General features: G+C 45.5%; 2 protein-coding genes across 6 annotated transcripts in view; both read right to left on the bottom strand.

The window, feature by feature from the left end:
- The window catches only part of LOC146182547 (kelch-like ECH-associated protein 1), an 81,914-nt gene extending 75,029 nt beyond the window's left edge, over window positions 1-6,885 (bottom strand). Inside the window, exons 1-2 of one of the 4 annotated variants that reach the window (XM_084577674.1) lie at window positions 6,401-6,885; window positions 5,363-5,415 (exon numbers count right to left, since the gene is read on the bottom strand). In XM_084577674.1, coding sequence (XP_084433800.1) covers window positions 5,363-5,396 — 34 coding nt within the window. In that variant the 5' untranslated portion in view covers window positions 5,397-5,415; window positions 6,401-6,885. Of the gene's footprint in view, window positions 1-3,238; window positions 3,273-5,362; window positions 5,416-6,400 lie in introns of those variants that run through there. The other 3 variants (XM_084577670.1, XM_084577672.1, XM_084577673.1) reach the window with 3 other exon arrangements.
- Window positions 6,886-7,116: 231 nt separating this feature from the next.
- LOC146182546 (gamma-interferon-inducible lysosomal thiol reductase-like) overlaps window positions 7,117-18,107 on the bottom strand; it is a 94,973-nt gene continuing 83,982 nt past the window's right edge. For both annotated transcript variants that reach the window (XM_084577675.1, XM_084577676.1), the window contains 4 exons: window positions 16,806-16,901; window positions 15,576-15,728; window positions 13,789-13,875; window positions 7,117-9,053 (listed from right to left, as the gene is read on the bottom strand). In XM_084577675.1, coding sequence (XP_084433801.1) covers window positions 8,994-9,053; window positions 13,789-13,875; window positions 15,576-15,728; window positions 16,806-16,901 — 396 coding nt within the window. In that variant the 3' untranslated portion in view covers window positions 7,117-8,993. The remainder of the gene's footprint in view (window positions 9,054-13,788; window positions 13,876-15,575; window positions 15,729-16,805; window positions 16,902-18,107) is intronic.

Here is an 18,107-nt window from a genome sequence, read left to right as displayed (position 1 = left end):
CTCTTCGCCTCCATCGAAAAGCTGCCGCCGAGGCCGGGATTCGATCCCGCGTCCTTGGGAGCAGTAGTCGAGCGCCGTAACCACTACGCCACCCCGGTGAGGCTTCTCATCAAGTAATTGTGAAGTTTGCTCGCTTTACAGACAAAGAGCTATTACTGTCTTCGGCCCGGAAATTCAGACGCAGTTTTGCCGCTGCACAAGATGTCGCCCCAAGCATGCGCCTCGCTCATAAGCGCCTCATCGAGTTTGGAAAGGCCCTAAAATTGCGGTACAAGCTGCGGCATGACAAACTTGTTGATGTTGAACATGATGAAAACGTCCCACGAAAAAATGTCTTGCACTATACGGCATCCCTCATAGCCAATGACGTTGAGGTCGTTAAAGACCACATAACATATAACTTTGGTGGAAAGTTCAATCAAGCAATGAAAGAATAAATTATAAGTGAGAGAAGAAAGGAGTGTCGCCCAGTCTAAAATACTACAGAACCGTGTGAGAAACAGGGCAAAAATATTCTGCAGTTCTGTTGTACGGTCATTTTTCTGTAGTTTTCTCTGTGGTACTCTTCTCTAGTCTGTGGTTTTGTAGCATTTTCTAAAACTCTGCCTTTACTACAGAAATTTCTGCTGCCACACCTATCCACTAAGCCACCGCGGCGGGCAGTGTAATCATGTACTGTACCTGTTTACTCTATCAATGATGATGAAAACGTTCTTTGCTGGATTTAAAATTCCTGAGTAGTCTTCTTTAGTAGTTTAGAATATCGCTTTCCGGCTGCCACATCGCGTGCGAACCAACAGGAAAACGATATTCCAACGGATTCCCGGAATCAGGAAACCACCCACAAATTTTAAATCCAGTAAAGAATGTTTTCATTCGTGCAGTACATGGGTATGCGATTATGTCTCCGCAGCTCATTCTCAGCACACCCATAAATTTTGGACATTTTTTGGGGAAATAGTTTTTAAACGCAATTTTTTTTTTCACGTATTGTAGGACCTCGTAACAATTGGTATATCCACAGATCCTGTCTCGGTAGGATTGTATTTTTTTTTTGCAATTAATTAAAAAAACGCGCCCATTGTGAGGGCATGGACACAGTTCAGAAGCAAAATGCTTCCACGTATCGGAATGTGGACTCATTTCTACCAATTATATAATAATTCACAACTACCAGGCAGTTATTTTCAAAAACGCACCTCATTGTTTTTTGTTTTTTTTTTTTATCACAGCCTTAACTGCCCAGTGCGAGGGCAGAAAAATATTTAAAAGCAAGATTTTGCCCGCATCGGAAGCTTAGGCCACCCCGGTTGACCGTGTCTTACAATATCTTGCAGTTAGCTCAAAATTAAGAGGCGTCCCAGAAAGCTAACTGGGAAACAAGTGGCATCTGCCAGTACAAGTGTCAAAGAGTGATTGGTTTTCGCTATAGATAACACGTCAGAAGAGTTCCCCCACCAAAGCGCGCTCAATACCATTGCGTCAGCGGCTGTACGTATCCGCTGCGCTGAAGAGCAATTCACAATCGAGCAATATTAAGGCGAAAGCCTTTAATGGCTCATGCTGTCGTGGACAAAATGTGTCCCGATTTTGCGGTGTTCTGATTGGCTGAGGCGGGATGACGTCATAGAGGTCTCCACCAATCACAGAGCACCACCACAGTATGCGCGAATGCGTGCCTTATATGGCCATATGCCAATCAAGCATCAATTACTAATTAATGACCTACTAGTAATTCATAATTAAAGACTAATTAGCCAAGTTCCAATAATGACTAAGTAATTAATTTAAAAATAACATACTTAATGATTATTTGATTATGAATTACTAATTAGCACCAGTTGCTTAGGAGAATACGGCACTCAGGCTTACGCCTTTCACTACTTTAGTCGCTAAAGTCCCTCGTTAATTTTTCGTATCCACCGAAAGTACTTCATGGGATGAGAGCTTCACGCTCTCTCCGCAACTAACTGTTTCTGTGGCAAAGGGTGGTAAGTTCGAGAGCTGCTTGCATGCGAAGAGCGAACACGGGCAGCTCGATAAGGGCAGCCGCCTATTTATACGACCGCCCGATAAGAACAAGAGCGCTGCTGACATCGCGCGTGCGAGATCCCATTCTTATCGTGCACGTGGACTGTGACGGGTGAATGAGAGAAAATTTCTCCTAGTCATTGTGCTCCACTCGTGGACGAATGTAAACCCTGCATTCTGGGCGGGGGACACGACACTTACACAGGTGCGGCTTCTGGCGCAAAAGCACGGATGTAGAGGAATAACTCAGCACTGGTTTGAAAGATTGCATGGTTCCATGGGCCATTTCATGTTTGAGCATTCTCGAGACAAGAAAATTTTGCAGCGGCTAAAATATACCCTGACGACGCGCTCCCCCTGCCACCTTTATTTCGTTGCGTGCATACGTACAGCTTGCCTCAGAAGTTTACGGAACACGAAAACCCGAGCGAAAGCATAACTAAATTGAAACCCCCCCCCCAAATAAGAGGGACAACTGCACTTCTCTGCTCGAACTGCGCAATGCACTCTTCAGTAGGAGGCCCCACCAGCGAGGGAAATTCAGCTTCTGTCGTACCTAGTTATCATGCGCACTTTTGTTCCCGGCCAAAGTTGCCGTAAAGCGAGTCGTTCCTAATAACGAATCGCAGGAAAAAACGTTCTATCTCTCTCTCGCGCACACACACACACACACACACACACACACACACACACACACACACACACACACACACACACACACACACACACACACACACACACACACACACACACACACACACACACACACACACACACACACACACACACACACACACACACACAAACACCTACTATCATGGTCAGCTTTTGAGCATAGCGGTGACCAGCGAAGTTGGAATCAAATATAATTCTGGGAGCTCCAAGCACATTATCGCGGTCACTCTTATGCTTGAAATAGTGTGGCGCAGCATGACGCGTCTACTTGACTACGGTACTCTTGATGGAATTTCATGGATAAATGGTAACTTGCACAACAAATGTTCACATATCAACCGCTGTAGAATATTCAGTCAGCCGAAAGCTGCTCAGCACGGCTTATTTTGTACGTGCAGCAAAGAGATTTTTCTTCAAAGCCATTCCAAAGCCATTCCCGCAATAGAGAAAACAGGCCCCGACTTGGCAGCTTCGCACTGTGAGCGTGAAACCAGAAAACAAAATACAGGGTTCATCGCTCACTCATTCGTACCTTTAAATGACGTTCCTGTAGCGCCCTGCCTTCAAAATGCTGAAAATGAAACATCTGGTTGGGCAAATGAAATTTTCTTCTTATCACTGTCCATATTAACGCGACAAATATATTTTCTCCTTGGTAAATTCACGAAAAACGAGTTTTGATATCAACACAATACAGTAAATACAGCAAATATAGTGAAAAAGTTTGGTCCTTCGAAGAACACTCCCACTCCATAACTGGAGTCGCCCATAATAACGCGCCCTTCCGCGTTCCGCAAACTTGAAACATTTACCTTTGCAATGTACTTTGATTCAAAATGGGGCCATTTCAAACAATTAAAACCACAAGAAGAGATCTAGCTTTATGATTTGCAATAAAAGAGTGCATACAAAAACAGTTACGCGTTTTCACTTGGCTAACATCCGTATCCAGACTCCAAACTTCTGTAGCTAATTCAAAGACAGCCTCTGGTACATACTTAAAAAAAATAAGACTTTTGGTTATTTTTTCAGCGATAAATGTAGCCGACACTCTCCGGTGTCCTCGCCGCTGGCACAATAAACCGAAAAGTGGCGAAGAACGTTATCTATAACAATACCTTCCACACATTGTAGGCGAGTCCACGTGCTGCCGCGAGGCGTGTTTAGGCCGTAAGGTCAAGTATATTTGACGTAAGTAAATACCCAAGCGCACCTATATACCGCTACACACAAAAAAAAAAAAAAAAAAAAAACTGCCAGACAGTTTTCATCATCGTCCGCCTGACAGCACTCTGCAGGGCAAAGAAAGGCCTGGCCTCTCATGTCCCTCCAGCAAATTGGATCCTGCGCCAGCTGCGTACATATGATCCCAGCAAACTCCTTAACCTCATCCGCCCACCTAACTTTGTTCCGTCCCCTGCTGTATTTACCCTTGCCTTTTTTGGAATCAAGTCTATTACCCTCATCGGCTATCTGTTATCTTGTCTTCGCATTCGATGCCCACACGCATTTCTTTACGATTTCAATTAGGATGTCATCAGGCAGCGTTTGTTGCCTGAACCATTCTATCTGGCTCCTGTTTCCTTCCATAGTTTTCTCTGTCCTCAGTGAAGTTGAACCCTTCTCGTAGCCTCCTACCCCGATAAGATATAGCTGTTAAGTCTCCACCGCTCAGTGGTTAGGACGCTCGACTGCTGAACGCAAGGATCTGGGATCGAATCCCGACGACCGCTTCTCGATGAAGGCGAAAAACAAGGCGCCCGTGTGTTGTTAGAGGAACCCCGGGTGGTCGAATTTTCACTACGGCGTCTCTCGTAGCCTGACTCGCTTTGGAACGGTAAACTCATTAAACGTAAACCAAACCATTCGTCTCCTAAGTTAAATAAGAGACAGCGCTCTGTCTGTCCCTTCCTCCCTCGTGTTTGTGAATGCTGAGTGTTAATAGAACGTCGTACCAACTCGCCCATCAGTCTGCGCTATTGCAGAATAAGATGATTACTCACATTACAACGTCGTCGGAATATTACTAAGATGTTCTTCATTAATTCTGTAAAGCTTTGCTTACTGCTCATTCGCCACTACCACTCATCCCACGCCCGTCAATGACGGATATAAGAACTTGACTCTACGCTATTTATACACAGGTGAGTGTAGGAATTGTGCTCCAATTTGGAACTCAGTTTCTGGTCTTTGCAAAGCGTTCAGGTTGTGTACCGGTACGAATAGTGAGCCTGCATGCTCGTGCAGGGTTACTTTATCTTTTTTTTTCTTTTAACAACTGGTTCAAAATAAAGGAAAGGCGCAGTATCTGTCATACTTATTCTGTGGACACCTGAACCACGCCGTAAGGGAAGGGAGAAAGTTGGGAATGAAAGCGGAAAGGGACCCGTAGTGCCGTAGTAGGAAGGGTGCCGTAGTGGACGGTTCCGGAGTAATTTCGATCACCTGGGGATCTTGAACGTGCACTGACATCGTCCGTAAAGAATGTTATATTGCATACCTGTTAGATTTATGTTCTTCAAATGTTTATAGAAACATGTCTGAAGTTTATATGTAATATTTATAAAACGCTAGGAAAGGACATTAAGAACATGAAAATAATATTTCACTAAAATAAAAATTTGACATGACTGTAATGCTTCGGTGCTATACATACCTCGTACATCACAGCTACCTATTGAACCAAGCATCACAGTCAATGACCCTAACCTGCAAAATATTTGCATCGTCTAATTAATAACAATTACAAAATTTTCAATCGTCGTACATTCAAGCTGCATGCTCTTAACGCTTGACATTGCGTACACCACTACATCGGACGCCTTCGCAGCCTGAAGAAAGATCTGTTGAAAGCTCTCCTATGCTCGCCAGGTGGGACATTTATTTCGCTACAGGCAGAATTTCGCTGTTCAGGACGGTCCTAAACTACGAGCGCGGTACCAGTGAAATCGCCGCAACATCAAGTGATGCCCTGCCTGCGGTAAAAGCGCCGTGTTACTACCCTAAACGGCGAAGATTACGGGTGCACGGGGGAGTGCGGATGCAAGGCGCCTCGCATGTTGTACAGCCAACATGTCGTTGGGTTCCTGGCACTTGGCGAATAGCAGTAATATATTTTTACAAGCTTTCTACGTCTGCTCTTTAATTCTAACCGAGATGTGCCGAGATGCACTAAGCTGATGAAGCCGATGTAAGCAAGTTTGCAAGCTGCAGCGGCGAGAGTTCGCCACAGGCACTTCGGTCCATGTGATATTTTGTTCGCCTGCGAATGGAACGCGGCTTCAAACTGAATTTGCTCTCAAATCTGGCCGGAAGTTCTCTAAATTTACTCCAAGATACCACGTATGACACGGCGCAATAGACATGTTACACACGTCATATGACGGTAGTATATTATACGAACAGTCGAAAAAGACATAGGTCCAGAACGTTTGTCAGTCAACCAAGCTGCTGATGCTTTATATCTGCCAGCTACACATAGCCGCGCCATCTACAAATCGACTCGCGAAGTAGTCACGAGCATTGACGATCCCGCGTCGTCGAAAACAATACAAGTGCGCAGGGTGAGTTGGGGTGAACTATAACCAGCTTTTTGTTTGTTGTTTACAGTGACTAACCACGTCACACGAAATCGCGCTTGAGGATCAGCCCCGCTTCCAAAACTCTAGCTCATTCCACACCACAAGGTACTTACCTCGCTTACTTGCAATGCAGCACGTCCATTCGGCTTAGCCGTTGAAGCGTCCCCCCAAGCTGTCGCAGCGACAAGACTTGCAGCCGGCGTTATCACCGCGGTTGAGCGACAACGCCAGCCAGCGGCTCGCGATAAAGTTGCCAGCGTCGCAGAGAGAGTATGCTGCCGCCGTTCAGGGGCGTCGCAGAGTTCCCGATAAGAAGCCATAGTTGCTCAACGTCAGAGTGTTGCCCAGGGTCAGAGCCACCACCGTGACTCCCTAGCCACTCATCCTCCGCCGAGCACTGCGAGGCTTTCTCGACCGCATGAACTACTTTGCATTTCTTCCTGCGCCAGCGCGCGGATACTATTTCCGTCCGCCGACCCTTCCTAGCGCGCGACGACTATACCGAAAATATACGGGCCCGCCTTTGTAGATTGGTTGCCCAGTGGTTATAATGCTGGAAAACAACAAGTGAAGAAAAAGCTCGTCTGGCAGACTGCGGGGGACCTGTGATGTAATCGGTTGAGGTGGTTTCCTGGAAGAGCAGATTATCACTACAGGGCATCAAAGGAGAAGCGTAATGACTAAGTTTTATAGTTAAAGTTTCACACTGATATTTCAGATACAAGGTTCTTGTACAACCTATAAATAAATTAGCGTGCCTGCTTCCATATGTGGTTATAAGACGAGAAAAAGAATGTACAAGCCTAGGTGCTTCAAAAACTACTTGGTATAAAGAAAAAAGCAAAGTAAAATGGCTTTATTCTTTCTTCCAATCACACCCAACGTGTTACAGTGAATGTGCGTGTGTAAACAATATTGTGATATTGTGGATCAGTTTTGATCAGCCTGGAGTGTCTGACACAGGCAACACACAAGAAATGATCTGAAAAAAAAAAAAAAATCGAAACACTAAAACCACATTTAAAATAAAAGGCTGTAAAGGGCTACTTTGAGTATGCTCACTGCACCAGACGTCACTCTAACATATGCAAATAAAGCGCAGGGCTTTAGTTACAAAAACAAACAAAATATGCAGCACTTTTTTTGTTCTTTTGTGTGCACACAACTTTCGTAAGCTAGTGTACACAGTGTTCAAGTAGGTTATGTTGATCAGCTTTGCTACCGCGTCAAAAGTGCACCAGAATGTGGCATTGGAATGTTTGTTCCCATTGAATGCACAGATGATAATACATCCACACTGAGCTAAAACACTGGCCACAAAAGCTTGAAGCACTGGACACACTGCACTCTTAGAAACTGGTGTCAAACAATTAGCATACATGTAAGTCACATTTTGCATACACATGCAATTAAAAAATTATAAAAGAGCACTAACACCAGGGACAAAAGTCTATGGACCACGCAAACTGAAACCAAAGCGCATATCTTTCGCATCGGCCAGTAGCCTTTTGTTCTTTCATGTGTTAGGCCATTTGTTTACATCGTGCTTCTAAGTCCAATATCGCCAGACGTGCGGCCCAGGGACTTTTGTCCCCGATAGTACATGGCCCACCTGTTAAGAGGCATCCCATTTGCCTCAGCACTGCTTTAGTTACAATAAACATGCAGAAAGTTAATAGTGAACCAGGACATGAACACTGTAAACCAGTAAGTGCATAATCCAGAGAGCTAAATATGTACAGAAATATTCAAGTCCAGGCTAGCTAGCAACACATACAGTGAGATCACTACAACAACAAAACTGCTGCTAAGCTACTTTGCATTCAATGGAAAGCAATGGTCCTTTACAAGAAAGAAATAAAACTGCAAACAGTTTCAGCATGTGTGTGACCATGTGAAAACCTCAGGTAGGTTTCGAAACAGCACAAGAGCATGTTAGTTCAGGAAAGCGCACATACCCATAGAGCCACATTGCCGGCAAAAGTGGATCTGGGAATGCAGGTGTACATCACAGTCACTAAATGTGCAGTCTCTGCCAAAAGTACAAAGGCCACTTCTGAAGTATAGTCCTCGAGCTGCACAGCCTTTAGCGCAAAGGTGCAAGAATCACTTCAATTTTCAGAGTCCATCAGTCATATTACTCTAAAGTGGCCCGTATATTTTTGAAAGAAACTGTGCATTAAAAATTCCTGGGCATGTTAGCACTCTAAGTCACTGCCATAAAAAAACAATTGTCTTAATGTAGCTGGACATTTTGCAACTCACGGTAAATAACGTGCAAAAAGAATTCCGTGAGCATAGGATGCCCTGAACCTTCACATGGAAGTTAGTCATGCTGTTACATAATCACTTTTTATCATTACACTGTGCGCTTTATGCAGTCAAGGAATGCCAAAATGAAGAACTTCATAACACTTCACTGCTTCAATACAATGTTCCCCGTATTGCTTAAGAGAATGTGACTGGAAAAGAGAATAAATGAAGGAATGCTACAGAGTGATTTTGCTATGCGCATAGCTTTCACTTAAGGAAAAAATAACCAGCATATGAATGAAAACAAAATTGTGCGATGATGCCCAGTTTCAGTTGAAAATATTTGTTGCCACTGGTCCCACTTAGGCACTAAAAAAAGAAGACGTTTTTTTGTCCACAGAGTCAACAAGATGATCAACAGTCGTTGCATTTAAGAGCATGTGGAGTTGCCGCCTAGGAAAGAGCCAGTTTGCAGGCTTGTGGAAGTTCAATTGGCTGTGTCCTCGGGCTATCCTGCATTGAAATAAAAGCAGGGTTTAGTGGTGTACCATGGTAGAAACCATTACACTTGTGCATACTTTACTGAATATTTGAAACTATCTTATTTTGGGACATGCTTTTCAATTCAGATGCTAAAAATGCAAAGAACATGTATATATAAGGGTGGAAAGCAGTGATAATTTTGCTGGACCAGCATTCCCCAACTGAATGTGTGGTTCAAATATTTATCAGCACTGCTCTGATTTCCCTAAGGAATAAAGCATCATTCATCCACACCTCGTCGGAGTGGGGGAAAAAGAGAAAATAATTTGAGGGTCGAATAATTGAACTGCTACAAATTACAAAACGAAAAACAAAGTTTTTGCTCTTCAGCAAATTTAGGGATTGTGCAAATATTCGAAAAGAATAATACGGTATTCTATTCAGGCTTCGAATCGACAATAGCAGTATTCAAAAAGTTCGAAACGAAGCATTTCGACGTTCCAGGATTCAGAAAAACGAAACTTTGGAGGAAGCAGTTCATAGTCTTGTGCTCTTTCAGACACCTGCCGCCGCACGTTCGCACCGCTCTCGACAACGGCACGCGTCGCGCACACGGTGCGGTGGCCGCATCCAAAAATTCTAGGGGGCACGTTGGACCACTAAAGTGCGATGAGGCGAAGCCTTTAAGCGCGGTGGTCCACAGCCCTCCACTACGGCACCTCTTCTTTCACTCCCCCATTCCTCCTTTTTCTTAAGGGGCTCGGTTTAGGTGTCCGCGGCGAATTGTGACAGTTACGTGCCTTTTAACGCGATAGCGTTAAGGAGCTCATGTCGCAGAAAAGCCGGTGTCGTCGGCGTCGTTGGCCGTGAGCGATAAATCCCGGCATGCACTTCATAAATAAAAAACAACTTCCAAGATGGGCTGGGTGGGAATCGAACCAGGGTCTCCGGAGTGTGAGACTGAGACGCTACCACTCAGCCACGAGTTCGATGCTTGAAAGCGGTACAAAAGCGCTTCTAGTGAATGCGGTGTTGTCTTAGAAACGTGCCGTAGAACGTTATACTGCGGTGTATATCGGTAATTATGAGCATGTTACTTACAGAAGTCGCAGTTACACGAGTAGCGAAGTACGTTTCCGCTACATTTCTTCTGCGCTCTGCGCACATGCAGAGCCATCTTGCGGCAAACACAGAAGAACCCCTCCTCGCAATGTGCGGCGCTGCCCCGACACGTGGCGCGCCACTCGCCCCTGACGTTTCGCCGTGCACCCTCACGGGTTGTAGAATCAAGCGTCTTTCCTTTCTTTAGATCACTATCTTCGCTTACCCGCTTCTACCCTTCGGGCCGCACGGGTACCGGTGCGAGGATGCCCCAATACCCTTGCGTTTAATAAGTTTTCTCGCTCTCTCCCGAGGTGCAGCACTCTTGAAGGCGAAGCTTAAGCGTCCTCCAAATTTTTGTTTTGCTGCAAACCAATTTGAAATGTTGCAGACGCCCGCTGCACTGCGTCTGTGTGCTGTGTGATGCGACGTTGGAGGAAGCGCCAAATAGAGGTGCCGCACGGACGCCTGGATCGGAAGCCGATGATGATAACTACTCTTCCACCAGATAAGGAGGCTTCCTAGTTCCTATCCCCGGCACCTAGGGGTCGGGGCCCGGGACCCCCGCGTTGTTGCTGTTGTTAAGAGCTTTATTTTTCCACCGATGTAGGAGGCCCCCTACTCCCCACCCCCGGCACGCAGTCCTATGGGACGGAGGCCTCCGCGACTAAAGACAGGCGAAGCGAGTGTTTCTTCGCGGCTTCAGCCGCCAGGCGGATAGCTTGCTGCTGGTACTGGCGGGGGTCTCGCTCCACAGTAGCAGTTCCCAGGCTTCTATATTTGTTTTCCTTGGCGCCGGGGGAATCAAGGCATTGCCAGATTATATGATCCAGAGTAGCCCTTTCTCCGCAGGTTTTGCATTTACCGTCCGCCTTTTCCTCCACTTGCGTGTGGAAAAGCCAGATGGAACTTGGAAAATTTCCAGTTTGCAGGCGCCGCCAAGCAACGGCCTCCTTGTTATTTAGAGTTTGGTCTGGTGGTGGCAGGGACCTTCTGCTCAGTCTGTAGTGTTCCAAGATTTCCTTATACGTTCGCAGCCTCTCGTCCATCTTATCGCAAGCCGCCCGGAAGTAGAGAGTTAGGGCTAGCTCGTGCGCCGCCTCGTTGCCGGGGACGGATCCGTGCGCGGGGGTCCAAATAATTCTAATCCTTCTTTCAAGTTTTCCTTTCTCTAGAATTTTGGCTGCCTCTTTCCAGACCCTCCCTTTTCCAAAGTTCCAGACAGCCGTTTTGCTGTCATTAATAATTATGCTGGCTTCCGTTCCAACGCAAGCGAGTGCTATAGCAACTTCTTCAGCCGTGTCTACATTTCGGCTTCTAACAGGCGCGGCGGCGGTGGGTGAGCCGCGACCGTTGACGACCCCCGACTTCCCGCTAGCCGCGTCCACCGACACGAAGGCCCTCCGCGTGAATCGCCTGTTGACGTCACGAGTGGTCTCCACTGTGCAATCTTGTGACGTCATTGCGCATGTGCTGTTAAGCCAAGGCTTTCGCCTTAAAGTTCTGCTGCCGACGGCTGCGCGGTTTCACACGTCGTCCACGGGCGCTAGTGATGGTGCAAAGCCCAGATGCGGAAGCCAGCACGCCATATCGGGAACTACGGAAGACCCGAAAAATGCGATGATAAGAATGCACAACTACCACCATGATGCACCTTGGCTCATCATGAGCCTAGAAAGGCTTCCGTATTAAAAAGAAAAACGTGCTGCTTGGTAAGCTTACGATTGGTCTACGCAAGGAGCATTTCAAGAAACAGCGGGTACAGCGTCCTCCGATTGGCATTCGAGGGCGTTATGCACGCCGCGTCATGGCCACGTGCCACAGCGCGTGTGCGGTGCCTTCGTTGACACCTTTCGAGTCGATGCTTCGAATGTCGCGTAGCACACTTGTCCAGAGCCTCCTCTCTGGCAGCGCTATGAAAGAGCGATCACGTGACAGGATACGACGGAAATCTGATCGGATGAAAATTGCCGTGAAAATATCAGCGACACTCGTGCACTCAAATTTGTGGCATGAGTGACTTGGTGAAAAAAGTTTTGATTGCAAATCCTCTCCAAAAATATGCCAGCTCATTTTCCATATTCCAAATCAATAGCCCATAAAGGATCTTACAGTAAGGGCTTGAGACTATGATGCTTATTTCACGACGGTTTGGGGCTCTGAACATTACCTATATATAATAAAAGTTAACGAAATGCTTATTTTTACACTGTTTAATTTTTATTTCGATTTCCTAATAAATTCTGAAAACATCTTTCCGCAAACAATGCTGACAACCGAACTCAATTTTTTTTACCGCCACATGTCCTGTCGCAAACTATCCGCTTCGAAACTATTCGAATAGAATGATTATTCGATTCGTATTTGCTTAGAGCTGAACTATTCGCGCATGCCTACAATTTGTCATACAAGTAGCGCGCCATGTAAATGCGGACTGCTGCCTATATTTAACGCGTTCGGCCACCTAAACTACTGCTGTAGTCGCTGCTTCCATATTTTTGACCCTGTCGTTGTCAGCCAACCTGCCTTACACTGTGGATTTAATTGCGATGAGCATTATGCCCAACTGCACAACTAAGCGGCGATGTCAAGTCCAGTAACATATGATGGAGCTGGCGTTAAAAGGCAATTTTAATTAATGAATAAAAGGCAATGATCATCTGCATTAGAGGGATAATGCGCAAGATTGGCGGTTTTCAGCAATTCCGTAATGATGTACTTTACGTCAACAGCCGTGAATATCAAAACATCTTCAAAATAGTAATGCCTTCCGTGCACGGCCTTTTTCACAGGTGTCGACACGGTAGCACTGCAACCTCCTCGCAAGTGGCGGCGTCCATGTATGGATGGCTCCAATCGTTTCACAACACAAATAACAAGCAGCTCGTAATGAGCGCGAATTTTCAGAGCACACGAACTAGGTGGACGGAAGAGAGGAGAACGCGCGTTTAAGCCCCAAAGATGACGCCCATATCAGAAACGCCTTCTAACGATTAAGAATATAACACATGTGCCAATAACACAAGACTGTGCGCAGGTGGGGTTGGCCCGCCGATGCGCTGTTAATAGCCGCTACTGCAGCTACCATAAAACGAAACGACGGGCCGCCTGCGATCGCTTGGAATGCCAGTCAGATCTGACACCCTCTTTCCCTCCCGTCAAGCTCAAGCGACGCCGCAAATCGGCATATCCGACCTATCCGATGCTCTATCACGCCCCCAAAGCGTTGGAGCAAAACAAAAAATTTGTATTTAGCAGCTTAAATATACACTGAAAATATACCCGGGCAACAAAGATGTAAAACTTTGAATTATCTGAATCCCCACGACTCTTGTGTAGCAAGAAATGCTCAGCGCCATTTATGTGCCACATAGGGAGAATGTATTCTATGCAGACTATATATGTACCGCGGGTGTGGACAGCGTAGCAAAATAATTTCTTTTTCGTTCACCACTAAGCCCTAAGGTGCAGACTGCATACCGAAACATTCGGTACGTTCTATGCACTTCATCAAAGCCAAGAGAAATTCATAAAATCAAATCATTTTCGTTATGGAAGTTACCCCGTTACTGAGATTCTATATGCATGCAGAACAAACAAACTGCGTGCGCTGCAAAATGCTAGCCCACTCATCCAAAAGTAAGTTGCAAGGTGGGTAACTTACTCCCGTGCAGAGTGTGTCGACCATGCTCTTGTACTCTGCGCACAGAGTCTTCTTGAAATTGTTGAACGCATCGTACATCTTGTCCTTCTGTATCACGAAAAACAACCAGATATTTCATCATGAAAACGAGACCTTAGTCAAGTCCCAAAATTCTCTTGTACTGGAGATATATTCAGAAGTTTTTTCGAGCTGTCAGTCAGTTTATTGCTTTTGTTTCTTGAGCATGCTTAAAATGGACATCACTTATGGAGTTCTTTTCTTTTTTTTAAGTGATATCACTAATAGCAATGCGAACTAAGTTGTGAGGTCAGAATATGAAGCAGATGGAAGGAGGTTTGTGTTAACAAAAAACTTACTTCTGGATGCTGTAAAGCAAATGTGTGCATAATGCATTAACTGAACTGGAGCAGCAGACCGATTAACAACGAAAATGCTTGTCATGCATTCTACGCGAGTTACTGCTTCTGTCACAAAGGTAACAAGCTGCAAGTGCCCGTGATCCGAAGTCTATCTTTATATATACATTATATATATATTTGCATGTAAGCAAGAAATGTACCACCCACAACATTTCCTTTTTCTGAACCCTGGTAGCATCGCTGACGTTTTACATGTATCATATCAGGTGTACAAGATGACTATACATAACCATCCGGTTTGAATAAACAAAAAAAAACAGTAAATTCATGGGAATTCACTAAGGTAATTTGTGTGCGATTCAAGATTTTGCGATTCAAGAGCACCAGCGGAAGTTTGCAAGTGACCGTATGAAACAAATAACAACAGATTAAATATGAGAAATTTTTTATCAGCCCTGATGCCATCGCAATGCGTACTAAAAAGGAGGTATCTTAGGTTTGGTTTTGTTTGTGGGTTTTAACGTTCCAAAGCGACCCGGACTGTGAGAGACGCCGTTCTGGAGGGCTCCGAAAATCTATTTTCGCAACGGACCCACAGCGGGCGGTGCTCTGGGAAAAACCACTACTTATAATCAGTCGAATGCTGCTCGTATAGCAACACTATAAATAACGTAGTCTCATTAAAATTTAGACACAGTTGTCTTCTACAACGCCTTCGCACGCACGACATGCAGGCGGGGACCGCCGCTAGATGTTATGTTAGGCTGGCTTCACCGCGTGACAGTGACGTAGCGTGGAAAACACGTACAAGAGACCAAAGGCCACTGTCAGGTACGCCCACGTTCACACATAGTCACGCGGTTCGGCACTGTTAAGGCTGCCAGCAAGTGTCCAGCGCGCATATTCCGTGTTTGCTTCGTTTTCAGAAGTGTAGTTCTCGTCCTCCTCTGATTGGCGGAAACACCGGAATCGGAAGTGGTGGCAACCGAACTAACATCCGGTTATGGCGCTTCCACCAGTCAGATAAGTGTAGGTGAAGGTGAGAAAGATGCTTCAGAAAACGACGCAAACTGTGAATACGGACCCGAGTCAAAACAGTTGATCCGTCACCGTCACCGGGAGCGAAAAGCGATGGCAGGAGCGCTAACACGAGAAGCGCCACTAGCAGGGGCGTGGCGCAGCGTTAGATATACCGAACAACCGTCGAAATTTGTGTTCGATGTACTACACGACTTTTCTATACTTTTGCAAGGGATTTTCAAGCTGATAATATGTGTACTAGATACTATCAATGATTCGAAATGCTGTCCGAGTTCGATACACCCGGGCTTCACTGCTTGTCTATAAAAGACTAATCGACTAACAATGACGTCAAAACATGTGTTGCCACGTATGACCGGCACTCGCCAATTCCAACTTCGTACTTACCCCGTTCATACGAATCCAGGGGACAAATTCTAGCCGCCCTTTGCCGTTCACACTTTCGGTCCACTCAGCGAACCTCAGCTGAAGATCGTTGCCCTCTTTGCCGGAAACGCACTTTTGGAGAGTTTCAATGTCAAACCCTTGCTTTCTGGCACACTGCATGTAGTGAAAGTGTAAAAGAAAATCAGAAGGACTGCTTATTTTTTTCTCAAGATCTCACCAAATGACTTGCAGAAAAACCACACTATTGTTGACAAAAAGCAAGAATTTACTTTATTAAAAGGTAAAGGAACAGCGTTCGTGTCAAACTTGGCATTCAGCTCATTGCTTTCCATCACAAATATTCATTTAATAATTACACATAACAGAATGTCCCTACAGCAAAATGACAAATTGGGGACAAAAGAGCACAACTATTTATAGCAGCTAAAGCAAAAAAAAAACTGCTTAAAGCAATTTTGTTCACCTGTAACTGTGCTTTTTTTCCTGTCTGAATATGAACAAACAGTAGTATTATTGCCAAACAGGTAATGCGTTCATCTTGCCCAATTATGATACCTCAGCTGTGTTCCACCTAAGCTTTGCCGTGATCCACGTACGCTTTGCCGTGATCCACGTACGCTTTGCCGTGATCCACGTACGCTTTGCCGTGATCCACGTACGCTTTGCCGTGTTCCACGTATGCTTCGCCCTGATCCACGTATACCTCGCAGTGATCCCCATTTCAATTTAAATGCAAGTGTTTTGTGCCACTATGTAACAGGCAGATGCGCTTCGTAAAGATGAAGTAAATGGTGAACATGCTACAGCAGACAAATATTAACTAAAATTCCATGGGTGCACTTAAGTCTGCTTAGGTGCAGCAATGCGAGAGCACGAGTTCTGTCACGCCACCTGTTGGATTCGCCCGACATTACGCTATGAACCTCGGCCACATGGAACTTCACGAAGGCGATGTTCACAGCACAGGGCGGGTGTTTTGCAGACGGAACTTGAAGACAAAGATGTTTAGTGCCCAGCGCGAGAGTGCGTTGCAGTTTTACACGAGGCGTACGTGATCGGCTGGGACGCTCTCGTGCCTAGGCCGAGGAAGCTGATCTGTTAGGATCGTGATTTGATTCCTGGCGGTGACGCGTTTTCTTTTTTTAAGTGTCAGCTCCTGTGGACACGCTCCGATCCTGTCGATGCCATTCACGAGCCAAAGAAGAATTTCGCATTAATAAAGGCACTTACCGAGTCGTATGCCCGATTAGGATTGTTGGATGCAAACATGCAGACAACAAGCGGCAAGTGTGCACTGGGGTCTGGATAGTACTTGATGACGCATGTCTGAAAGAGCAAACAAACAAACAAAAAAACGCGGCATCAGCACTCAATGCGGTCACGTAAAGTACTAAAACTTTCAACCAAAAATATGTGTTCAAATCTATAAGCGATTATTTTTAATATTTTCCAGCTTTCAAGGCTGGAAAGTATTAAAAATAATCGGACCGCTATGTACCGTTGAAAAATCTTGGGAAAAAAAGGAATGCACTACAATGAGTAATGTTTTAATATTTTAAGGCAGGTAGGAGTGAACATTTATTCATTGCTGACATCATAACAGCGAAAATATTTCGCATTAACAGTCTTAATATATTAACTGTCGGAGTACAGCAGATACTCAAATAAAGATGGTTTTCGGTCAATACTACAATAAAAACAAAAAACAAAAATGAGTTCGAAATTCTTTTCAAACCACTCAGCACTTCGTAATCATCAGCATCGCTCAAAATAGAGCTGCGGTCGACGCGCAACGATGCACTGTGCTCCCTGTAGTGGGAGCTCACACGGTCAAGACGTTATCACCGCCAGCCGACCGAAAAGCTGCGTTTTCGGTCAGGGGGGTACAATTTTATGCGCACTTTAGCCGTGGAACTGAGGTGTCTATTGCGGTAGTTTCTGTAACGCAGCCACGCATGTCGATGAACGCTTTAGTAAACGAAAAAAAAAAACATTCAAGCGCATGAATTCGAGCATTTTCACACCGAACTAGGCGAATCCGAGAGGTGAGGTGTGTGAGCGTGGAAACCGGAAATGGTTCCGTTAGGTACGCCTGCCCCTCTGCGGACTGAGCGTTACAGGGAGATCAGCGACGTCACAGAGCACGTGCTCGCCCCACGTCGGAAGTCCCAGAAGTCACAACCAAAGCTGACTGATTAACCGGGCTACGGCTTGGTCTGGCTACTCAAATTATGCCGCGAAATTTATAATGTAAAATTCGTCACCGCCCGAAATTATCGAATTAACCGGTATCTCAAATAATCCCATTCCTATTGATTTTTTTTTTTTAGGTCGCAGCTTTTATGAGCCCGTTCGGTGATCTAGCTGCGTCAGCCTTTGTGCCGGTGCAATTGAGCGAAGGAGTCGCGAGCCACGAGAGAGTCACGAGACAAAGAGGATTTCTCAGAAGAAGAGAAAGAAGAGACACGAGCTCTGCGTCGTACTCTCTTGTCTCCTTTTCTTCTGTGAAAGGCAACGCCGATGGCTTTTCGG

Source organism: Amblyomma maculatum, chromosome 8 (genome assembly GCF_055883805.1).
Source record: "Amblyomma maculatum isolate TAMU_Amacu chromosome 8, ASM5588380v1, whole genome shotgun sequence".
NCBI classification, from domain to species: domain Eukaryota; kingdom Metazoa; phylum Arthropoda; class Arachnida; order Ixodida; family Ixodidae; genus Amblyomma; species Amblyomma maculatum.
This window is presented reverse-complemented; position numbering and strand designations above follow the sequence as displayed.